The sequence below is a fragment of the Ruditapes philippinarum genome, unplaced genomic scaffold (genome assembly GCF_026571515.1).
Source record: "Ruditapes philippinarum isolate M1 unplaced genomic scaffold, ASM2657151v2 ctg4123_1_1_1_1, whole genome shotgun sequence".
NCBI lineage: Eukaryota > Metazoa > Mollusca > Bivalvia > Venerida > Veneridae > Ruditapes > Ruditapes philippinarum.
The window spans coordinates 211,266-237,551 of NW_026861050.1; the positions used below are offsets into that span (position 1 = coordinate 211,266).

Consider the following 26,286-nt stretch of genomic DNA (forward strand, 5'->3'; position numbering starts at 1 on the left):
AAATTTTACCAAAGAAACTTCTTCACATATATTATACATCGAGAAAGTACGGCATAGCTATAAATAGAATTTGGGACATAATATTTAATTTCTCAGATAGACTATTTACGCAGTTACATAAAAGAGAATGTTTAATGTACCGAACATTTTATGTACACAATTACACATTGTAATTAGCTGAAAAATAAAATATTGCTTCAATTATATAAAAACTATTATTTGAAAATATTTACATTTTGTTGGCCATAATTATACTCGACTTCACACAATGTGTCTAATTTTCAGAAAATATTAATGTGTAGATACTGTTGCAGTTTCGGGTGACATGGGATAGATGCCGCCAAAGAATACATTCTTTACATTTGTCAAGAGTGTCCAATATATGAGCGATAATGGAATGAATAAATTTATTTCACATTGCACTGCATTTGATGCAAACAGGTCATGCAAAAACTGAGGGGGTTCTATGTAAATAGTATGTTAACATACTAGCTGTTGTTCACATTATTTTGACATTAGAAATTCTTTTCCAAAGCATTCTATAGTAAATGTTGCAATAAAAGGCATGTTTATGCACGGCCCGATTCTGATAGAATAGTGTCGATCGAAGGTCCATTAGGTAGGGATGGCAATAAATAAGTTGCAAACTTACTGGAGGTTCGAAACAAGTTACGAGACAAAAATATAGTGTACACATTATGCCTCCTCGCGATATTGTGCTGCTTTTAGTAAATTTCGCTGTGGTATCGCTCCTGTACGAGTAGAAGCTGGGCGTTATGATGGCTTTTTTAAAAGTGAATTAGAAAGAAAATGTCAGTACTGTGATAATATTGAAGATGAAAGTCATAATATGTTCTTCATAAAACTAAAGCCGTGGAATAAAGTTATCTTTTGCAGCTATATATTGTGTCTCATATGTTTATTATAAAATGGTTTTACTGTAAAAATTTACGGATGTGCACATGCAGTGATTCTTTAAGAAGCAATGGAGAAAATTTCATTTTGTTTCATTTTTAAGTCGTAATATACCAAACACGTGACCTCCTGCTATATAATCTCAATCATTTGACTGGGCGCGTTCGATTCAACTATTAGTCAGCAGTTGCTGGACGAGTAATAATGAAATCGTTAACCGCGTGTGTTTATTCATTCAGATGCTGTTATGTCCAACAGCATATGTTTATCCAATACTAAATTATCTCCCCTGACATGTCTCATCCAATTAAACTTCTTTCCCGATATATTACAGTTATTAAGCCAATTAATCGAAAGAAAAAGATAGACTGCATTCATCTAAATATATTCCTTAAATCCTTTCATTCAACTTTAGTTTCAATTTCTTCTAAAATTGCCCATCCTTCGCAGACAACTATTCAACGACCTTGAAAGTTATTTCGAGGCTGATGATTAAAATTAATGACGTCACTGAAAAATGGCGGCCACCAAAGACATAATGGAATTGCAGGTCGTTAGTTGTGGTATCTTTTTTGATGATGTCTTTAAATCAAATATTTATTTGTAATTACAATCAAGGATGGATACGTCAGCCAGCACGACGCCTGACAAACATGGTAAATTGTTACTTTTTATATTTGTGCATGTTTTGTACTCCACCATTGACTTCAAACATAAACAAAAAAATATGTTAGACATCCCGTGTAAATTGAAGTTTATTATGACATAAAAAAATGATAATTAGAAAGTTTAAATATGTTATTATAACAGAAGACTTCATTTGACAACATAAACTGGCTTAATGATTTTTATTTGTATGTCTTGAAAACATTTTAAAAGGTTTATAAATAGATCCAATCTTTAACAGTTTAAGATAATATTTTTAAGTCCTTAAACTTTATGAAAACTGAAGAGTCAAGTAGAATAGATATATATTTATGTTCCCAATTTTGAATACCTATTAACTTTTTCAACCATTATGGCATCAATTTTAAGACATTTTGACCTTAAAACGTTTCAAGGTTCTGCCTTTTTGGACATTTGAGAAATTTCGACCCAATTCATATATTTTAATGTTATAATTCAGTTAAATATCATTAATCAGACTATTTTCTTGATTTGACATCGATTCTAAACCAGAGGTATATATAGTATGTTCTTTCCATACGTTTAGGACATACATGTAAGATGATGTAACTATAATATGTAGACAAAGGTGTATATTCCAGTTTTTAGCTTGATTATCCGAATAATAAAGATCTAGCTATTACACTCAACAAAGCATTTGCCGCGGCCTTTGCGGCTGCATCACAATTTACCAAGTTTTTAAATGCCAGTAATTTGATTGTGTCTCCAAAATTATTAGGGAATGGGTTGAAACTTGAGACTTCTTTTGAGATCATAATACGTACAAACTGTAGGTCACTGTCCAAAACATAGGGAATTGGTTGAAACTTTTATATTTTTTTGAGATCATAATAGGTCACTTTCCAAGGTCCATAACTCTAATATGGATTTTGACTGAGTTATAGCCCTTTTTGGACTTTTAAAATTCTATGTTATTCACTAGTTCAGGCTTTTGTTTTACTATCACGCATTTAGAATAGAATAGCCAAGTATGAAATGCTATCATACAAGTTTGTTTTAAATATTATGCACCTGTAAATTGTTACCATTGCTCAGTCACTAGTGGGGAAAAGCAGGGGCCTTTACATGGATTTTTCAACCCTGGCACCCTTTTGTGCTGGGACAGTCAAATAGTAAAATTCCAGCAGAGGTCCATGTACATGTACTATTATTTGGATATATCCTTAGCCATGTTGGCGCCTAATCAGAACCACTATTGGCCGTACAGTTCTTGGACTTAGTGCTCGCCAATTTTTTGAAGCCAATCACCGACAAGGATTTTTCAAATTTTCAGGCTTCAAATCTTAATAGAACAGATTTTATATAAACTGGACGTTTTATATTATAAAACGCAAGTGGGCGGAGCACTAAGCCGGTTAGAGTGCATATTCAATGTTCTTCGTGAATAAGAAAGCTACAGTCGCTTTGCAAGCTCCGCTCCTTTTTAGCTTTCTTATTTACGAAGAACACCCAATATGCACTCTAACCTATACAAAGAAGGTAATATAAGGTCAGTCAGGATAACAATTGTCCGGTTTATAAATAATCTTTAAAACAGCAGAAAGTCCAACACATTCAATATACAATATAATAACTATAGAGTGTTGTATTGGATTATCCTCGAATTTAGGTTTCTGCCTAATCTTCTATAAAATATAATATTAATATTCAGTTAAGACCAAGACAACTATTCAGGTAAGTTGCTACTGGGAAACAAGGACATTAATTCATTAACTTATTTACGGACCTATCAAACTACTGATTATCACTGACAGGGAAGACGGACAAAACCCCACCAGTTAAAACCCCACCACTCAAAATTTTATAGAGTGGACAAAACCCCACCACTAAATTTTATAGAGTGGATTTTGTCCACTCTATAAAATTTTGAGTGGTGGGGTTTTAACTGGTGGGGTTTTGTCCTACATTCCACTGACAGTCAATTGTCCCTTTGTAAGGTGTTTAATTTAAAATCTGCATCATTTTATGGTTAATGTAATTTTTGATATGGCTCAGACCAGTTATTCATAATTTCCAACTCTTAGACATTTAGTTCATTGATTAAATGTATATTTATCAAGTTTGCATGCTCAGTGTCATACAGGATAATACTTCCCTTGTTGACAATTAGACTGTAAGACAGATACAGTACATGCATATATCCCAGTAGTCATTGAAAACATTCAAGGCAAGAAAAAATCAGACGTTGCATGTTACATATTTCTCATATTTGTTAGTGATAATTTTTTGTTTGGAACATTTTATTACATGCTATTCGGTGGTTTATAGAAATATATCAGTGATATAAAACTGGTAATTTCACTGTTTGAAACAGTGAAATTACCACTTTGATAATTTCACTGTTTTGAATTTAAGCCCCTTAAGTTGTTTCAGTGAACTACCAGCGTGCACAGTACTGGGTACCAACTTAATGACGTGACGTCGTAAATGACGTCACGTTGTATTATTATTTGGCGCGCTTTTCATTCAGTATTAGGTTTAATGTCTTTTTAAAACGTTTTTTTTGCATATAATAAAAAGAAAATTTGTTTAGTTTAGTGTAAGATCGAAATATATTTCACCTTGTGAACACCAAAAGTTCATATTTCACTCGTGGCTGCGCCACTCGATAAATATACCTTTTGGTGCTCACTCGGTGAAATATATTCCGATCTTACACTGAACTAAACAAATATCCTATGTCATTACTAATATTCTAAGTTGTTAGTAATGGCTTTTTTACATTATCAAGATGTATCTTTGTCTTTGTTTGACTGAAAAATTTGTGTTTAATTTGATAGTCAACATACTTAGAGAATGATGCATAAATTTGATATTATTTGAGCAATAAGTGTTAAATTCAGAATGTGAAATAAACTAACAAGACTTAAATCTTATCCAAGAAAAATAAATAATTTAAATTACCGTTTTTTAGCTTAGCTTGACTACTTTAGCTTGACTACTATGTATATGGAGAGCTACATGTATCCTACTTGACAAGGTTTCCTCTTCCTGATTAAAATAATTTTTTTGTGCTTAAAATAGGTTTTTATTTCTTCTTTATTATCATAGGGATTTCCTTCAAACAAATTATTTATATATATGCCTTATGGCAAGGTTCATATACTCAAGGTTTTGCTTAATAATAGTTTTTCTGTTATTTTAATTTACTTATTGTTAGGGTTGGACACCGGTTCCCGGTATCGGTCCTATACCGAATAGTAACTTCGTAAATTACCGGTATATACCGTTTCGTAAAATACCGGTACTGGATTTGATACTTTTGTAATTTTGTAAAGAAAATAATTTAATAGTCAATATGTCAAAAAAAATAAGAAGATTTTTAAATAAAAACAGCCTACAAACACGTAAAACAAACTATGAATTACTATTATCATGCGGCGAGTACGGCTTTCGCGGCAAAGTTGAAGTTTGTGACGCGGCGATATTTTTGTAAAAGTATTGTGCTCTTTATGTTCAAGATAATAATATTTTTGTACTCGGGAGGAAAATATAATAATTTAAACTGATTTTGGTAAAAGTTTGTAAGTTTTAAATGTCAAAGAAACAACGAGAAAACAAATCAAATACTTGAGTGATCATCGGCACACAGCTTTTGCCGTAATGACAATGTTAATTCAACATATGACAATTGTTTATTCAAACAATGCTTTTAAAAAATAATTAAATCCTTTTTTCAGTTTAGTCTCTAAACACTCATAATGAATACATATTGAATGTTTCCAGGTTCTTTTCATCCATTACCACATGTACAAATCCACACGTGAATTACGATTTGAACATAAATAAGGCCGAAATATTCCAACAAAATATGCCTCCTTTTGTTTTTGGTGTAACACTGAACTATTATTAAACATGTATACATTTTCTTAACAAAAGAATGCTGACAGAACTTCAATCAAAAAGTGTGAATGTCGGCGGCTCTTTGATGGTGATAAAGTAACAACATCAAAGGGAGGCATATTCTTTTGAATAGCCTATTATGCACCTGTCAAAGGTCAACTTGTGTGTATTACACATTTAGATCTGTGATACTTTAAACAACTGAAACATATTTCATATAGTGTTTTGTAGGATTTTTTTGCAAATGTTGGCTAGTACTTTTGCGTATTTGAGCAGTATGGAATTATGCAATTTGGTAAGGACAATACCCTTTTTTCTGTAGCAAGATGTTCAACGGTGCATGCTATTGAAAAATAAAAGATGTTTAAAATTGAAAGGTAAATTCAATATTAATAAATACCAAATCCTTATTATTTGTAAAGCATAGGTATTTGCTTTATGACTTCTACAAGGACTAATATTAGGTTAACATGAAAATGGAAACAGTCTGTGCTAACTGTGCATATACATGCATTTCAAAATTTCTAAGTTAATTACTGGTGGAAAATATGTTTGTGCTGTTGTAGTAGAACAGACTGGAAACATAAGTGACTTTGAAAAAACATCTTACGAAATTAAAAAATCTTACATGTAATTCCAAATTGCAAAGTGAGCCAACCAATCCTGTGATTTCATTTATTACAGTAAACAATAATGTGATTTAAAAAAGAATATCAGCATCAGAATAAAATTTCTACACAGTAATAATAATAGCTGTAAAAAATAATAGATAACCAACTGTCTTAAATTCTTTCAGATTTAGAGATATCAAGATTAAAACAATAATTTGTAGACTTATCAGCTGCAGACCGCTGTCCTGCATAAGATAGTTGTCTGTGTATAAATTATGTCATGTTCTTTTGATGAAAAAGTAAAAGTATTTTACAATTAACATGTGTAAATGTTGTAAAAAAGAGTAAACACAAAACAACAAAAGAAAATTATACTTTACAGCATGAAATTTCAGAAAGACCAGTAATGTAACATATTTATTTTCTAGCACAACATGTTATATCTCTTCAGTTCTTATACTTGCAGCAAAGGGTTTGGTATTGTAAAAGTATCAGTATTAGTATCGATAAAATACCCGTATCGTTTCGTCAGTACCGGTATCGGTATCGGACCGTTTCGTGAAGAACGATATCCAACCCTACTTATTGTAATTGAATTGCCATTTAAGTTTAATATAATCACTTACGTCAGATGTAATTATTTTTTATTAAAAAAAATCATGTGCAACATGTTACAAAGACATAGGGTAAATTCCTCCTACAGAATAAGATAACATATCGTTCAGTAAAGGACAACAACTGTGACATCATTAGACTGCTTTGGTTTAAGTGCATGTCTTTTAAAATTATAACAACTTGAAGCCTTCACAGTTTAAAATTTGGGAAAATTTATTTAAAGAACCTTTTTTTTCAGGGTCAGAGACCTCGCAGTCATTGGATCCAACCCATCAGAAATCAGATAGTGGGAAGTAAGTAGTGTTTTTGTTGGCTTAATTGTATAGTTTAAAGAAAAGATATTCATTTCATCTGAAAGTCTTAACTTTCATAGTTACAATCTATATACTGTAAAACACTTATTATTCGCGAGAAATTTATTTTCGCTAATATTCGCGAGTTTTCTAAGACGCGAATTCATATTTCTCGCGAATATTTCACTTTGTCTATACACTTGTCCGAAAATATTCACTATTCGAAAATGCGTACACATGGATATATATCTGCGGGAAAGTATCGAAACCAGTTCTAGTTACATCATGTAGCTATTCAAGTGTTGCAGCATATACATATCGTACAGATTACTAGTATGAACTATTTACCTGTAACAATTTGGTATTATTGAGGAATTGGAAAAAAAAAATTCTTCGCTGCATATTAGGCCTAAAAAAAAAAAATGTTGTGTTTCCGGTGGCCCGACCGACCCTATTTTTTAGGGCCGACCCAAAGTTTTTTATCGATGTACAAAAAAAAAAAAAAAATGGCGCCCGTACCGAAGACGGGTTTTAGTATTGCGAGTCGACAACGATGTGAGGCACAGACGATTCGTGTTCCAATTACGTATTAACGCGCACCGGCTAATATGGCGGCACAACAAGCAGCCGAAGTGTCACTGCTGGCGATTTTCTTTAAAAATACGATCATAGTTTGGCAAAACAGGAAATCAAATTAATAGACCACAGCAAAACAGCTCAAAACATTTTTCGGACGTGCATGGTCATGTTAAGAGTGATAATATTAAAATTGAAGCCAGTTGTTCGGTAAGAATAAAAAAATGAAAACGAAAGTCGAGTCATTCCATTGGTAAAATTTATTTCAAAATATAAGATTGAAGACTAGGTTTGGTAGTCTAACATTTTTAAGTACTTTTATATGCTATAGAATATAATTTAAAGTCCATATAATCCGTATCTGACATATCTACAATCGTTGATTGACTAAAAAAAAAAAAAAAAAAAGTCCGACCTACCGACCCTACTTTTTTTCCCCTCGCCACCAGAAACACATCAATTTTTTTTTTAGGCCTTACCTGTGTCAAGGAAGGTAACTGTGACTTGCACTAAAATAAAGTACAAACAAATTAATGCGTCTCACAAAATTTTAATGGTATTTCTACAGATTGTTCTAATTGGTACAAATACTTTAGCACCTGCGAGTTGTTTGTAACATTTCTATTTATTGTATCCTATTGTATTGTACTACAGTTTAAGCCGGAGGGTAAACATAATCGTTTACTACAGGTTAGGCAAATTACAGTACCGTTTAATTGATTTTCGTCTGCTTGCCTTTGAATGGCTAATCAGTGAAACTTTAACACAGTGAACACATATCAAATAATTATCAAACTTTATTGTCATATTTTTAGACAGACGGTTTCACTTAACAAGAAGATTAGCAAGCTATCAGAAAAATCGATACAGATATAAATGCATTCGTCGCACAATAAACGACGCAAAGTTTAAGTGAACGGACAGGACAGAAAATATCCGAATGACATCGGGTTTCCGATTTCACATTTTTCGGGAAGACGCGAATTCATGTTGACGCGAAATAATTATTTTGGACATTTTGCCTCAAATTCGCGAAATAAGGTTCTCGCGAAAAATAAGTGTTTTACAGTAATTAAATTGAAAATATTTATAAATCAATTAATTGCTTATTGCAAATACATGTATTTAAAATTATAAATGAAAATAAAGATAACATCACAGTTGCAGAGATCCTTTTAAAATTAAATATTTTATTATATGAATTGTCTTATGTTGGTCAGGGCTTATTTTTGCAGGGGCCTTTTCAGTGAATTTAGGGAAATTTACACTTAATATAAAAATGACAGCTGCATGAATTTTAAGAAAACTCCTGGGTGGAAGCCATTCTTAAACTGCCCTAGAAATAGAAGGAAAAGTTCACCCATTCAAAAGTACATAAAACTTTAGTTTGCACAAATATTGAGTTTCTATTGCCTGTTTTCAGCTCAGCTGAGCCTGAGAACATACATGTAATGTTCATTTATGATAGAAGTTGAGTCATTAAGGTTGGCCAGTTGTGCATTTTATGTCATCCGTTACCAAACTTTGGGGTTGTTTACACTTTAGAAGTCACAATTGAGATTGTAGCAAACTTTGTCTGCAGATGTGCACCTGAGTGATATTTGTAAATAGAGTTGTTAATATTGTAATATGGTGTATTAATTTTTAGCACTGTAAACGTGAGCTTAATATTGTATGGTGTTTTTCAGTGCTGTTAGCATAAACTTAATATTGTATGGTGTTTTTCAGTGCTGTTAGCGTAAACTTAATATTGTATGGTGTTTTTCAGTGCTGTTAGCGTGAGCTGTCAGCGCGAGAGGCGGAGAAGAGAGCACAATGACATGGAGAAAAAGAGAAAAGAACAAATCAAAGCATGTATATGCAGGATGGGGGACCTTCTTCCTCCAAATTACATCACTGGTGAAAGACATGTAAGTAGATTTTATAAAATATTATTATTTATAGGACTGTGTGTTCGATTTTGATTTGCATAATTTATGCGCCAAGTAAGATGATGTGACAGCTGTTTATCTTTATTAGCCTTTTAACTTCTGGATTCATTTGATTGATTAGCACTACTTTGAATTTGGATTCAGAGTTTAAATGATTCCATTATTAAATTTTTATTTATTTTTTAATGCACAAAATTAAAAGTTATTAACAATATAGCATAGGCATGGTCAGACTGCATGAAATGTGAAAGGTAATCTGACTATATATTGGTGGCATTTTCAGTTCCAGCATATTAACTTAAAGGCACATTATTGTCTCAGAAACGAATATTTTTGTAATTCTTTAGAAAGTGAAATATGTGTTTAATAATGTTTTGATAATGATTTAATGACATAATAAATATTGAGCAACTGAAGGAAGTAACGCTGAATGTATAGTAATGTGTCATAAAAGCAGCAAAATGTAAACAATATAGTATTTTGACATCCATACAAAATACTTATATTCACTGTAATTATACCAATTGCCAACAGAGCAAAAGTAGCATGAGAGAGTTCATGAATATGGCTAATAAGTTGTTTTTTTAAAAAATGGTAACCAGATACAATAATAAATAGTTTTTGAGAAATTAAATAGATAGCATTTCTGAGGGATAATGGGCCTTTAAGGGTTAGTGAAAGAAGATGCCTGTTGGCCCTTTGTGCATTCCTCTAGCTATCTATATATACATGTACATGAATTAAATTTATAAAAGAACACATGAAAACCATTATCTTTGTGATGATAAGTATAAACTTTTGATATATAATTGGGGAGGAAAAACTAGTCATGTATTTGTATAAAATTATAGGTAGTGAGCAATTATTTATAGAAATAATTATCTTTTAGGCCTGGAATAGCAACATTTTAGTCAGTATCCCGTAATAATATAAACATTGCTCCACATTTCTGTACAAGCTATTCTGATCTTTGTTATTGGTTTTCATTTTCAAGGCTGCAGTATATAATGCTATAAAAGGATTTAAAACATGTGTTTCAAGTAAATGATATATATATTGGTTATAAATTGATATATTTACAGGCTATTTTGGTATTGAAGTGAAATATACTAAATTATATGGCTTAAGCATTTCATTAAAAAAAAACAACAAAAAAACCACAAAAGAACAAAAAACGTGTCAGTAAAATATTAGTGAATTTGTTTTTACTTTCACAGAGTACACTGGAGACGGTTGAAAAGTCACTTGCATACATGCGGGAATTGAAAGAAGCTCGGACAAAATTCTCAGGTAATTTCACATATCTGATATTTGATTTCCTTAAAAACTTTTTTGGGGGGGGGGGTAACATTCTTATTGTGATTGTATATTATTATTATCAAGTACATTGTACAGCATCACAACTAGTGAAAGTAAATTATTTGTTAGGTTCCATTGATGAATCGTATTCAATGTTTTGTCAACCATTAGTAAATTTATATATAAGATTTTCAGATTTCATGTTTTAGGATTTTAAACTTAGTGGAAATGAGTAAGATATTATAAGTGTAGAATTGTAAGTATAGATGTTTTAGTGTTATGTTTAAAATGAATTTGATTTTTAAAGGTGTATTTTTTCGCAATTTTTAGGGATAGAAGAATGTTTGCAGCAAGAGATAGATATGCTGAAGGCTGAGAGGGACAAATTCTCAGATATAATTAAAGCTGCAGGTATGTAAATGTTTACATAGTCCTGAGTGCATCTTGTTTGGTTGTTTCAGCCCAGTATTTCCATTGTTTCTGTTTATCTGTATGTTTGAAAAGGCTTCTTAATTTATTTTTTTGTGTATCTTTAAAATTGAAATGGTTATTATACCCCCACAAATGAAGTTAGGGTGGTATATACATGTAGGTTACAAGGTAGAAGATATTGTTATCAAACATATCACCAACTTATGTGGAGACTTTGCTTGGGATTGCTTTTGGATTTCCTTGGGTCAAGGTCAATATCACTGTTACTAAAAATAGAAAAAGTCAATATCAATGTTACTAAAATAGAAAAAAAAGATTTACTTCAGATCACACTTACTGTTTAAAAAGTTAAAGTGGCTGGTGGGGATATGAATCATCTAGTTTTAATAAATTCTCCTGATATAGAATTATAGTGCCAGTTACGAGTCGAAAATAAGTAAAAATAACTTATGAATTACCATCACATAATAATATTATGATGTAGTTTAAAGCTATCATTTCTTTTTATTGATAGGGCTGTCCACTGAATCGATCCCAACAAACGGTGTTAGCTCAACGACAGATGTTAAAGATGAAAGTCCAAAACCAAAGAACAAAGGAAAGAAGCGGAACACACTCAATGTCCACCTACAACAGCTTCAAGAACAAAGAGAAAAACAACAACAACAGGAAATGATCTCATCTTCTGTGTCGGTATCAGACGACACAAGTGGAAATTTACCGCCAAATCAGTTAATGAACATGCCAGGTGGGGCGTTTATTAACGGGCAAAATGTAATGTTCAATCCGATGATGAGTCAGTTTATGATGCCAGGTATGATGGGAAGTGGGAACCAGATGATGCCGAACCTTGGACCGATGGGCGTCATGGGGACTGGTTCCGGTACCCCCAGTATGCCCGGTTTAGGGAACAATAATGTTACGAATCAAACAGGTCAAACAGCAGGTGATCAAACTGTTAACAATATGAACAAATCAAGTGATGACACAGATGCTGGGTTATTGCAGCTAGCTATGCAGGATGCTGGTATCACTCCTGGAAGTAATTCCGGACAACAGAGTTCCTCGGCTTTAACGCCATCTGTATCAGAAACTGGACAAGAGGCAGAGTCCAGTTCATCTCAAAATAATGCTTTACAAACTCTCGCTTCTGTAGCAACCAGTGATCATATTTTCGCTACAGAAAATAGCTCTACAGAAAACCAGTCTACAACAGTTGCTGGGACTGGTTCCAGTTCTATGGTTGGATCTTCACCAAATATGCCAATGATGACAAGTACACAGTCTGGTTTACAGCCAATGATACAGACTGGTAACAATCCTTTAATGAATATGCCAATGTTAGGGAACCCAACTGGGTTACCAGGTCAACAGCAGCAGCAGATGCAGCAGATAATGTTTATAAATGATCAAGGGATACCTATGATTGCAAACGTTCCTGTAGGAATGGATCCGAACAATCCAAATGTGTTTAATAATGCCCAAAAACCAGGCATGATGCCGGGAATGAATCAAACAGGTCTTATCAAAGACCAGACAGGAAATATAGACCAGAATGCACTTGCATTAGCTCAGCAACAGGCCAATATGGCGGCTCTACAGAATCAGTTGCTGGGACAAAGTGCTGGAAGCAGTATCCCTAATATGCCATTTCAACCACAAAACTTATTACAGGGTAATATAATTCAGACACCAAATGGTCAGTTGCTTCAGCAGATAGGTCCTCAAATAAATGGCCAAGGTCAGCTTATAGGAATGCCAGGACAAGGTCAAGGTCTGGTTGTTGCTGGGCAACAAGGTCAGCTGACCTTGAACACAATGCCAAGTCAACCAAATCAACTGCCGTCTGCATTGATTCTGCCAAATGGTCAGATAATTCCAGTGGTGACTAACCCTGGTAATGTTGTGTCACAGCCGGGTATTTCTTTAAGTCAAGGGCAGCTTACTCAGCCAAGAATATCAGGACCTCAGATACAAACAGGTAAATGTTGAAAAATCTATAATTTTGTCAAGTTGTTTTGTTTATTCAGTGATTAGTTTTCACTTTTTAATCCCAAATTTGATTTTTTTCCATATATATTTGGTACCAAATAACGGACTGATTTTTGGGTTGGACCCTATCACAATTTTGCAAAATGTTAAAGAACTACATCAGTGAAGGGTACAAGCTTTTAATTTAGAACAATCAAATGGTATTTAAAGAGATTTCAGTACCAAAATACAAAAGTTTAGTGTCAAACAAGCCCCTTGTGGCTGAGGGGATTACACAGGGCTCCAGATAAGATGCGTATACGCGTAAATTACGCATGGAAATAACACGTTTACGCATTCAATACAAAATTTAAGCGTATGAAAACGCACACAAAATTCAGGTTACGCATTGAGCAACATTTCTTTCGCGTAAACGTAACCAAAAGTAAACTAGGTGATTATTTCGTCTGAACGCTTTGCAAGCGTCTACTGGTAACTTCCTGTAGTTCCGACTATCATCGGTTATTATCGTATGTATAGTAAGGTGGTGGAATTAACACAATTTCATAAACATCCTGTACAATGTCGCTGTCAAATTGACTCGTATTTTAAGCCGGAAAAAAATCGTTGGTTGTTATCGTATGTATAGTATGGTGGTGGAATGAACTTCGTAACTATGAATGCTTTGCAACATCTAACGGTAACTTCCTGTAGTTCCGACTATCATCGGTTTATGTTATGGTGGCAGCAATTCTTATGTAATCAGGGCTCCAGATAATTTTTTAGGGCATTGAGTATTTACTCATTGATTTTTTTGTGAATGAGTAAAACTTGAAATCTGAAATTTGGCAGGAGTATTTTTACTCCTTAAAATGTTTGTAAAAGAGTAAAACATTTAATATGCTTCCATGTTTATTGTATTATTATACTTGTAATAAAAGATATGTCAAAGTCATTTCTTATAATCTTGCATTTCCGAACAGCATACGTTTTATCTGAACCTGAGTAATGTTTTTGTTGCTCATATGTGGCAGCGTTAACTATTTCATTAATTATAACCTTCAGTGAAGGTCCTTCACAATTACATTCCGGTCGATTTTTTTCCGGCTTAAATTACGAGTCAATTTTACAGCGACATTGTACCGGATGTTTATGAAATTGTGTTAATTCCACCACCTTACTATACATACGATATTTATCAATGTGTGATATAAGATGCGACAAAATGATTTGCCAAAAATCATTTTTCCTGTTTTGGCACCTGTCATGTGTTTGGTGCGCCTTAAATCCAAACAAACCAAACCAAAGTGTCCATTAACAATAAGTTTGTTTTGTCTGCATGGATGTGCAGATTAATTTAGGCTGGCTCTGCACTTATAACATAGATAATTCATTATTGCCTAAAACAAAAATACAATTCTTAACAGAAAAAAATACATGATATTCTTTATATTAAAGTTGATATATATGATTAAATTTAAAATGTGAAAGAAAACTGTTGTTGATAAACTTTTCACAAAGATTGATTTTTTTCTGTTTCATATTTCAGCTGTTACCTTATTTACATTATAATTTTGTTTTGTTTACAATATGGTACATAAAGTGGAGAAAGTAAAATTGAACTATATTAGTGCATGAAAGTTCATTGTACTTCAATAGGATTTTTTTTATTACAAGTATGAGAAAAAGAGTTATCATGAATTTATTTTCTGTATTTATTTTATGATCAGTAATATTGATGACATTTTAAAATAAAGGGAAGAGGAAAAAATTGTTCATTAAAAAAAGGGTTTTTGTTTTTCTTCTTTAGATGGTGTTGGTAAATAGACTTATTCTCATTCACAAGATATTAAAATTTTAATTTTCCGAAATAGTGTTAATTCACAAATATGCTGAATTGATTTCTTGTCCCAATTAAACTTAATTGATTTCATACAACTAAAATATTTCCTGATTAAGTGGGCCTGTAAAATGGAATGTTTCTAATTTAGGGAACTAAGACCTAGACCTAATTTAGTGGACTATGACCTTGCCATTTAATTGGCCAAAAAGGAAAGTTTTTATTTTGTCTTTATATTGTAAGGTTAAAACAATTTATGAGAAAAATGACATTGAAACATACTCAATGCTTGACTATTATTATGCTTCCTTTATTGAATTATTTATTATTTTTAATGTCTTGAAACATTCTTGCAGCAATGGATGGTCAACTTCTATCAGGGCCGTCCAGTCAAGGGCTATTGATACCGGCGGCATCAGTTGGTCAAGTTATGACTTCAAGCACTGCAGCGTCTCTCAGCACTAGTGTCGTACCCACGTCAGCTATACAAAGTGTAATGACTACACAGATACAGGTAAAATATAGTCTCGGTTGGCATCGGCATTCTTCTTTAATTTTCATATTTCTTGCCCAGAATTCACAAAAGTTGGATGATTATTTACTGTCAGTGCTTTTAACAAATGATGATAATGATACGACTAAGGATAATAACAGAGGAACACTTCCATTTTTTTTATTTTAAATCTTTGAAAATTGGAAACCATTTCATTTTCATTTTTAGGATACTATTAAATTGAAGAAAAACCTTAAACATAATCATGTGTTAGCATACTTTTAATAAGATCACAATGAAAATAAGGTGACTGAAGGGGTGTCAGTGGCTGAATGAAGTCGTTTACTTCAAACCACTTGATCCTCACTACTGATGTATATCCTGCAAGGAACTTTGGATTCTTTCGTGCAAAGGTGATATCCAGCTAGCTGACAGAACATCAGTGGTTCTACTTGGGTGCCAGCTTATGCCTAAAATTTTGCACAAAGGGGCAATTCAGGTCTTTGACCACAAGAACCCAACAACAACATAACTTTAAAAGGCATATTTCATAAGCAGATATCTTGAAATATGTCATTACCAGTAAGAGTTTTGAATTATAAAATTTGATCCTGGTTTTTATATTCTTTGAAAAAATTGAGTGCTTTCTTGTAAATGAGATGTAAATGAGATGTTTTCGATACGGTACTGTTTTAGAAGACTTAAGTTTTCTTTGCTCCATCAAATCCTCTATATAAGACAGTTGCACAATTGTAAATATGATGTTCAATTAGAATTTTAAAAAAACCTATTGTAAACAATGCTAATACGCAAAAATGAAAATGGCCAAGGTTACTTTACAATTGTTATTTGAAAAACCAATAGATCTACACAATTAGCTTTAAAGAACTTTTATGAATGATATTACACCATATGTTATCCATTTATCTCTTGTCTTAAAAGATATTTATAGATCTCTGATGCTGTTGGCTCCCTTGATTTTCTTAAAGAGCAAACTTCCCTTGAATTATTATAAACCTGATAAGTGTTATCTCCCTTTAAAAAGTTGTTTTTCTGTAGACTGACATTATAAATTTTATTTTGCCTTTTTCTGCCATGAATTGTTTTTTGATATGTATGTTTGAATTTATGATATTGGAGAAAATACATGAAGCCTTACCTTGATAAAACAAATTGTGTGGTCACTTAAAGCTACATGCCTCCAGATGAGTCAAAATTTTTCAATAAAATCAAACTTGAGAAAAATGAAAAATGTACTAAAATGTAAGGAAAAGTGAAAAGTTTCAAGATTCAAGTAATATTTTACATATTATATGCAATCAATGACTGATTTTCAGTATAATCAACTATTTTTCTACTGCGTTACAAATGCAGTAAAGGCTTTTTATGCATATTTGACCACTATTTGGTAATTTACGTGGTTTATAAGTGTGGGGGTGTATAGTAACCAGACAAAATGCGTTGTAGTTTCCAGATTCGACCTTTACTGATCAACAATCATATATAGTATAAACAACAATACAATGTTAAGTCGGAAGTGACATTAATGTAAGCGCGAAACTTCACGTTGTGCAAGGCACTATAAATGACGTTATCAATTCCCGACAATAAGTGCCCTTGCTAATGTGTAGATTGCTTCCTTTGGGTTAATTCACAATATTACACATTCAGATACATTTTCAAAATTTTCATAAAACTAAGCATGAATCTGAAGGTGTGATGCTTTAATATTTGATTTTCAAAATGATAGTTCTTTTAATATGATTTTTCCTAGTCATATTTCCAGTTTCAATGATTTAAAGGAACTCTACTGTGTTTTTTGACATGAAAGTACTGGAAATATTGTTTCCCCAGATTTATGTACTGTTTTAAATAGGTCTGAACTAATAACTTGTGTGCAAATTCACAATGTATTTATCTAGAACAATAATATTTATTGTGCAAAATGACTAAGAATGAAGTGTGACTAATGAAATCAGATAAATTGTTGCACTCTGAGCATATTTCTTAATTAACCATTGCAGATTTTGACTTGATCTATGTAAAAATCTCAAGTTTTAACTTATGTTAAACTTTTAGGTCTAAAATTTTATGTTTAAGGGCTTTCTGACCTCAGTGGTGTTCCTTTAATATTTGCCCAATTAGATTACCATTTGATGATATTTATGAACCTATTATATGTTACAGGGGTCAACAGTTCAGACACAGAAGCCAATCTCTTCTTCATTGGCCGGTCCTTTACCTAATGTTTCAAATAGCAGTCAACCTAAAATAGTTAGCATTCCACCTGGTGCACCAAATGTAAGTATTTCCAATTTTGTTTCCTTTCATTATACATGTCTTGTCATAATAACATTATGATTTGTCAGAGTTATTAAGGTCACTGATTTGAAATCTTTTGTCCCTGATTTAAAAGCTTTTGTGAGTTCAAATTTTATCAGGGACTTTGGACACATTTTTTTAGGAAACTTTTCAAATTTTTTTAGGAAACTTTTCAGCTAGCTTACAGATTGGTTGGTGATTCTACTCAAGTGTAGGTTTTATCTTGAAATGATATTTTGAAAAGATCTGAGAACTTAAATTTCCTCAACAAGACAAGCTATTATTTTTAAGGATAACATATTATTCTCTTTTTTTGATCATTTCTTGATTATCACTGGCACTGGTCTTGAAGTTTATATCATTATTTTAATTGTTTTAATTGGGTATTATTCATGATAAAAAACTACACACAAAATAGAAAAGGTCGGCACTCCTGATATGATACATACTTAACATGACTAAATTTTTTAGGAAAAAAATTTAATTTTCAGAGATATATGTGTTAAAATGTTTAGATTATTATTATATAAAGGAACAAAAACTAGAATGTTTGCTTTTGAAAATGCCACCTTTTAGTGGAGATTACTATATAGGGATAGTGACCTGATGTCTGTTTGGGAAAATACAGACAGGTTCAGGTTAGAATAAGTCTACAAACAATGTGACATAACATAGCATAGTTTTTATGTCTATATATATATAGTATCTATTTGCTAAGGTTTGTTGTTTTTGTTGGTCACAGTACAACTTTTACGACTTTATTTTTTGTCAATTTCAGATTGGGAGTGGTGGTTTAAATGCCAGTGGTAAACCATCAAGTACACCTATTCTTCTGAGTCTACCAATAAATGGACAGCCAACCACTGTTCTACTAGATCCAGTAACAATGCAGGTATTAGGTACAGTCCAACCAGGTCAGCAGCCAGTACCTCAGCCGACGCCTGCACCTATTAGTGGTGTTGCAACATCAGCTTCAACGGCAACAACTACTGCAGCTCCCACTGGAACTGGGGCCAATAAGAACAAAAACAAGAATAATGCCAATCAGCGTGCCATATGTCCGAAACCCCTAGGTGGCGATGGATTTAGGAGTCAGACAGCACCGGCTAAGAAAAAGAGGCCACCATCGAAAGCGGCCAACAAATCAAAAGAAACGGTGCAAGCCGATTCTCTTTCTGAATCTCTTCAGATCCAAATTCCTGAATCTACAACCGATCCTGAAGTCTCGTCTGCAGTTTCTTCAGAATCAACTGATATTCTTGCAAAGGCAGCAGAATCGATTTTCTCCCCTCCTGCAGGGGATGTGGCAGGTGTCGGAGGAGCTTTTTACAATCCTGCTAATGAAGACAACCCTCTACATATTGACACTAGTGCAACTGAAGTTGAAGATGAATTGAAATCTCCAAGTAAACACACGAAAAAACTGAGTAATGTTAGTGTAACAAATACAGGAACATTAGAAGATAATGTCCTAGGGTTAAATTCAGTTGCCGAGGGAGGGAAAGCAATAAACGTGTCGAAGGTTGTGAATAGTGCTGAAAAAAGTGAACAAAGTGTAGATAACGTGACTTCTTTATCAGTTACCCTGGAAGAAATTGCTGGAATGCAATTTGGTGAAAGTGTTACTAGTGTTCCAGACAAAAGCAATGATATTATGATGGTTAGTGAAACGAGTAAGGGAAGTAAGAAAAGCAAACAGAATTCTTCGAAAAGTGAGAATAAAAAAGATGCAGACACTAAATCTGGAAATAAATCCAGTTCGAAAAGTAAATCATCAAAAAAAGTGGCACCAGACAAAGGAAGTAGTGGTTTAGAATTAGAGAAAACTGATTCAGACTCTCAAATGGATATTGAAAGTACTTTGATTCATATCCCGGACAATATAAATTTCAGTGAGAATGATCTGTCTGATGTCTTAGATCAAGTGGAACAATTAGGCAACCCTGTTTCTGAAAATATGAACAAAGGTCAAATGTCTTCGAAAAAATCAAAATCTAAAAGGAGTAAAACAGCTGACCCTGAAAGTGAACCAAGCTCTAAAAAGCGTAAAAGTGTGAAAGAGGTAAAAGACAATTCTAAAAGTGGTACGCCCTCAAAGGAAATACTCAGTATGCCATCATCATTATCTGTTTACGATTTTGATGATTCAGATGATATTGTGCCATCAATTTTGCCTCTTAATGGTAAAGACTTTACTGCCCTGTCGTCTACACCAACTAAGACAGAATTTGGTGTAACCGACTCTGAGGACTCGCAAAAGGGCGAAAACAAATCACAAAAAACTAGTGCTCAAAATAAGACAAAGAAAAGTTCTAAAAGTGCTAAGAGTTCTAAAGACACTGATGTCAATTTACAGAAGGCAACATGTGATGATCCTTCAAATAGTTTGATGTTAGAGATAAAAGACCTCACTGATATTGATAAGAAAACATATCAAGAGAATAAAGAAAATAAATTGGACAACAACAACCAGAATAAGGTGTCTGCACCTCTTCCCAGCATGCCTGAGATTGACACAACAACAAGTTTGTTTGGGTTTCCTGTGCCGAAAAAATTACAACGCCCGGATATGTCCTCAAAACCTCAGATGAACCAAAAGCCTGGCAATCAAGTTTCGCCAAAGCCTAGCCCACAATCAAACACTCCTTTAGTCTCGCCAAAACAAACCATGACTTCACCAAAGACTACCACAGGGATGGTATCTCCGTTGCAAAACAGTTTCTCACCAGAACTGGTCTCGCCTAAACTAAGTATAGTATCTCCAATTCAAGGTTTGCTTCCAGACAATGATAGTGGTACATCCTCGCCAAAGCATTACACCGAAATGTCTCCAATTAAAAAGCGAACAACTCCAGAGAAAGTGGATAGTATGAAAGTTAGTTCATTTAGTGCCTTAAACTCTGTGCCATTATCTAATACTTCCACTGATGTCTTTACCCCTATGGACAGCAGTAAACCTCTTGTCTCCAGTGTAACTTCCCAATCAATGGGTGTAATAACATCTGCCAAGACTGTGCCAACATCTATTCCTGATTCTAACAAAGTGAATAAAGATCCCAGTGTTCCGAATGAAGCAAACACTGTTCTGAAGAAGAATATGCCGGAAAATGTTCACAACTTGCCAATTAGTGCTCCTTCAAATCCAGCTCAGAAGTCCCAGAGTAACGGGAGGAATTCTTCTACAAATATGGAAAATAAGTTCAATTCTGCAAATGTTCCTGCATCAAATGCAAATAATATGCCTGTTTCTGCTCAAAGACAATCTCAAACTTCACTGAATTCATCTCAAAATAATAGATATGGAGGCCAGTTTAACAATGATCCTATATATGGGTCTATGCCTGGTATGAACAACAACAGATCTGTTCCTAAAGACACTACTTCACGCTCAAACACCGTAATGAACAATTTTTCAGTCCCTTATTCGGCAGACTCGATATTCAGTTCACATGCAGAAAAGGTGATAAAATCACCACCAAATGTTAACATATCAACATTGAACCAAAAGCCGGACACTTCTAATATGTCGAAATTAAGAAACACAAATAATCCGTATTCTGTGGATAGCTTTGTGCAGTCTAGCAGAGAGGAAGGTATCCGATCGAGACCTGATACAATCGGAAGTCATGCTGATTTAATCAGCAATAGTGATTTAGGTAGCACTACAAATGACTTTTCCAGATTGCAGTCGGAAAGTTCGCCGGACGGATTCAATTTCGCAAATATCGGACTTAATCTTCAGCCAATTACAAGTAACATACCAAGTAGTTTTATGGATACCTCGAGTACGGTAACCTCTAACATGTCATCATCCTTTTCATTTTCCTTATCATCAACTTCATCGACTGTGACAACAAGTTCTGGTGCAATTGGTCATCATCAGTTTCCATTTTTTCCACCAGTTTTATCTTCGTCTTCAAACGTGCCATCTTCACAAACGAGTCTGCCAGCATCTATGCCAAATATGGACATGTTTGACCAAAATAACACAGGTAATAATAATGTTATTCAAAGAAATAATACTGTTATGCATCCAAGTGGTAGTAATTTACAAAGAGGTGACAATAGTCATATATCTAGAGTTGATTCAAATAATGTACCCAGAGGCGATACTATGCAGAGGAACGATAAAGGTCCTCCCCCGATACGAGCCGATGAAAATAATCGTGAGCAGGGAATTTCATCATGTAGCAAGCAGAAAATGCCTAAAGGACAAGGGCCTGCTACAATTCAAGAACCGTTTTCATCATTCCCGAACACAAGTGGAGGACCGGAGAATAATTTCTTCCATGATTCACAGATGAAATCTAACGTTGGTAAAAGTCCGACAGAACAAATGAGAAAACCGCCACCTCAAGATAAAATGATGGAGATGAACAATTCTCATTCTCGCAGTAGTAGTACACAGTCTTCGATGTCCGACAAGAGGGGTAATGCTATGGATAGGTCTCCTCAAATGATGAACAATTCACAGCCATACTATCAGTCTAATTACCCATCATCAAAATCTCTTAACACTCCTCCACTGCATCATCCTGTAATGATGCCCCCTGATGAAAGAGGCAGGACCATGACAAACAGATCCCCATATGACACACCCTTCCCCCCTCCCCCATCATCTCAAGGTTTTAATGCAATGGGTCCAAGTTACAGGTTTGATAGTGGTCCACCAAGCTTTAGTAGGGATAATTCAGGAACTCAACCATTGAGTCACACCCCTGTAAATACGGGTGGTAGAAAGTCTGCAAATCCCCCACCTCCTGCTCAAACATCAGTAGTTAAACCCCCTCAAAAACAATCTGCCCCTCCTCTTGTACCAATGGGTGGTCCGCAACAACCACCCCCATCACAGGCTCCAAGGCAAACACCTCAAAGTCATAGAGCAACTACACCCCATGGCAACCAAGCAGGTGCAACTCCCACAGCATCTGGGGTCAGTCAATCAAGACAGTCAAAGCAGCCTTCTCGTAACTCGAAACCCTCTTCCTCCAAAAAATCTAAAACAATGCCATTTATGGAAGTTGACAGTAATTTGTCTAACTCTATATTTGAGACTAATAGGAGCATGACACCTTTCTTTCCCTCTATGCAAAACCTTTCTCCACAATCAAGAATGCAACATGAGGGGTCCCCATTCCTGCCCGGAAATTTCTTTGGGCCTGGGTCAAGATTTCCTAACTCTAATACACCTATGCCTAAAAATTCAGACATTGGTGCGCCATTTAACCCATTGTTCCCACCTAGAGGTGCTCAAAATGGCCTAGGTTTAAATTTTCAACCTGGCTTTGGAATGAACATGAATCCTTTACATGGTAACCATGGAAACACTCCTCAACTAACTCCACACACTGCTCCTCACATGGCAAACTTTAGTTTAAACAATATTTTCTCCGATAATGCATCTCAGAATGAATCTTCCCTAAATATTTCACCGATTAAGTTACCGCACACGAACCCCATGTTTCAACATCAAGGTATGGATCATAACCCCATGCAGCATCATCATCAGTATAATCGAGGTCATCCCTCCGTTATGTCTATAAATAGCATCCTTGGACCCAATCACCATGGCTTCGATGGAAGAATGAATACATCTATGGCCGGTCCCTTCCATAGTCATGGTCACCCCTCTTTCATTCCGCCCCTAAATTTTTCAATGCATGATCATTAAATGATTATTTTGCAGTTTCAACTAATTATGAAAACTTTGGATTCATTTTTTTTTTATATTTGTATTTCAAAAATTTTGTCAATTTTGTTTTGGTTAACAATTCATCAACGAATGCATGAAATTTATATGGAAAAAAAAATGATTATTTTGTTTCATTTCAAAATGGACACGTGTTGTATTATGTTTTTAAATTTCCGCAATCACGCTTATGTTTAATATATAATTATATCGGTTGTGCTAAATCCTGGCTTTAAATGTATTGTTTATTGATGCATTATTATTGTTTTTGGAAATTTTTATCCAAAAGTTCAGTTCAGAAATGTTGCATGAACTTAATTTATACAGAAAGAAATTATTTAATCAACTGATAAAGAAACTTACTGGCATCAAATCTTTATGAGAAAGTTATATGATTAAATTTTTATTACACTTCAAGCGATTAAAAGTTATTGTAACTCTGTGAGCTTTTTATCTTAAAGATAATGTTGTATATTCATTTTTGTTGGTGATTTTATTCTTAATATTTTAGTTTTTTTAAGATAAAAAATGACTAAAATTGTCACTGGAGTGTCTGATATTACTTTTATCATCTTTCATGAAATATTTATAGTTATATTACTTTTTTTCTCAGTTGTTTGCTTTATTTTATTCTTAGGCTTTTCATAGATTGTGTTCAAATAAACCGATCATTGATCTTGTGTCAAAATGTAGCTCATTGGGTCAAAATATAGCTCATAGGGTCAAAATATAGCTCATGAAGTAAAAACATAGCTGAGTTTAAAAAATAAGCTCATAGTGTCTGAAATTTAGTTCACTAGGTAAAAAATTTGGTTTTCTAGTTAAAAAATAAATTTACTTGGTCAGAATTTTGCCCTGCATTTTAAAGAAGAAACACACTAGATCAAATAACAAGTCAGCCAAGAAATTGATATAAACCAGTTCAAAGTCAAGCTTGTTATTTTCCAAGAAGAACAAAGGTTTTTTATTTTTTCTGCATTAAGGTTGGAAATGAATTAGTTTTAACATTCTTTTACTCTCATAATGGTTTACACTTGCTGTGAAATATACCTTTTGAGAAATAAAATATAAGATTTTTGACAGGAGGTTGTGTGAAGACTATGTTGAAAGTGAAGTATCTGTCACTAACATTAATATTTTAGATCAGGTTGCATTTTTATGGTCGATTTGTATGGTTGTACTGAATTAACATTTACTTTATGAAAGTTTTTATGCCCCCACAATGTGGGAGCATATAGCGTTGCACTTGTCCGTCCGTCCGTCAGTCCGTCCGTCCGTCCGTCCGTACGTCCCGAAATCTTGTGAACGCAACTCCTCTTAAACCGGATGGCAGATTTTGCTTAAACTTACAGGGATGAACAACCTTAATGTGTAGATGGTAGTAAAGGAAGGAATTTTCGCTGCGACCAAATTTAACAGAATTATGGCCCTTTGTTGATTTTTTCACTAGATACTATGTAGAAATTTTGTGAACGCAACTCCTCTTAAACCGGATGGCAGATTTTGCTTAAACTTACAGGGATGAACAACCTTAATGTGTAGATGGTAGTAAAGGAAGGAATTTTTGATGCGACCAAATTTAACAGAATTATGGCCCTTTGTTGATTTTTTCACTAGATACTACATAACCTTAATGTCTAGATGGTAGTAAAGGAAGGAATTTTTGATGCGACCAAATTTAACAGAATTATGGCCCTTTGTTGATTTTTTCACTAGATACTATGTAGAAATTTTGTGAACGCAACTCCTCTTAAACCGGATGGCAGATTTTGCTTAAACTTACAGGGATGAACAACCTTAAGGTGTAGATGGTAGTAAAGGAAGGAATTTTTGCTGCGACCAAATTTTACAGAATTATGGCCCTTTGTTGATTTTTTCACTATATACTATGTAGAAATTTTGTGAATGCAACTCCTCTTAAACCGGATGGCAGATTTTGCTTAAACTTCCAGGGATGAACAACCTTAATGTGTAGATGGCAGTAAAGGAAGGAATTTTCGCTGCGACCAAATTTAACAGAATTATGGCCCTTTGTTGATTTTTTCACTAGATACTATGTAGAAATTTTGTGAACGCAACTCCTCTTAAACCGGATGGCAGATTTTGCTTAAACTTACAGGGATGAACAACCTTAATGTCTAGATGGTAGTAAAGGAAGGAATTTTTGATGCGACCAAATTTAACAGAATTATGGCCCTTTGTTGATTTTTTCACTAGATACTATGTAGAAATTTTGTGAACGCAACTCCTCTTAAACCGGATGGCAGATTTTGCTTAAACTTACAGGGATGAACAACCTTAAGGTGTAGATGGCAGTAAAGGAAGGAATTTTTGCTGCGACCAAATTTTACAGAATTATGGCCCTTTGTTGATTTTTCACTATATACTATGTAGAAATTTTGTGAATGCAACTCTTCTTAAACCAGATGGCAGATTTTGCTTAAACCGCCAGGGATGAACAACCTTAATGTGTAGATGGCAGTAAAGGAAGGAATTTTTGCTGCAACCAAATTTTACAGAATTATGGCCCTTTGTTGATTTTTTCATTATATACTATGTAGAAATTTTGTGAACGCAACTCCTCTTAAACCGGATGACAGATTTTGCTTAAACTTCCAGGGATTAACAACCTTAATGTGTAGATGGTAGTAAAGGAAGGAATTTTTGATGCGACCAAATTTAACAGAATTATGGCCCTTTGTTGATTTTTAGTTTTCAACTTGTGGCACATGTAGTCCAAAAAATATTTGACCTAGAGTCATAAGATTG

At 33.9% G+C, this 26,286-nt stretch overlaps 1 protein-coding gene across 1 annotated transcript; it reads left to right on the forward strand.

Annotated features, from left to right (window-relative positions):
* Window positions 1-1,176: 1,176 nt before the first annotated feature.
* On the forward strand, window positions 1,177-24,571 carry LOC132714372 (mucin-17-like). Its single transcript, XM_060697232.1, has 9 exons — window positions 1,177-1,571; window positions 6,910-6,964; window positions 9,309-9,450; window positions 10,689-10,761; window positions 11,101-11,181; window positions 11,717-13,183; window positions 15,370-15,527; window positions 17,694-17,807; window positions 18,607-24,571. Exons 1-9 carry the CDS (start codon window positions 1,535-1,537, stop codon window positions 23,497-23,499), a joined length of 7,020 nt encoding a protein of 2,339 aa, XP_060553215.1. The 5' UTR covers window positions 1,177-1,534; the 3' UTR covers window positions 23,500-24,571.
* Window positions 24,572-26,286: the final 1,715 nt, after the last annotated feature.

What these genes read in the sequence shown, in the direction of transcription:
- LOC132714372 (XM_060697232.1), top strand. Translation starts at nt 1,535, where the DNA reads ATGGATACGTCAGCCAGCACGACGCCTGACAAACATG. An exon ending in CAGAAATCAGATAGTGGGAA is followed by an intron (nt 6,965 to 9,308) that starts GTAAGTAGTGTT and finishes GGTGTTTTTCAG; the next exon opens with TGCTGTTAGCGTGAGCTGTC. An exon ending in ACATCACTGGTGAAAGACAT is followed by an intron (nt 9,451 to 10,688) that starts GTAAGTAGATTT and finishes TTACTTTCACAG; the next exon opens with AGTACACTGGAGACGGTTGA.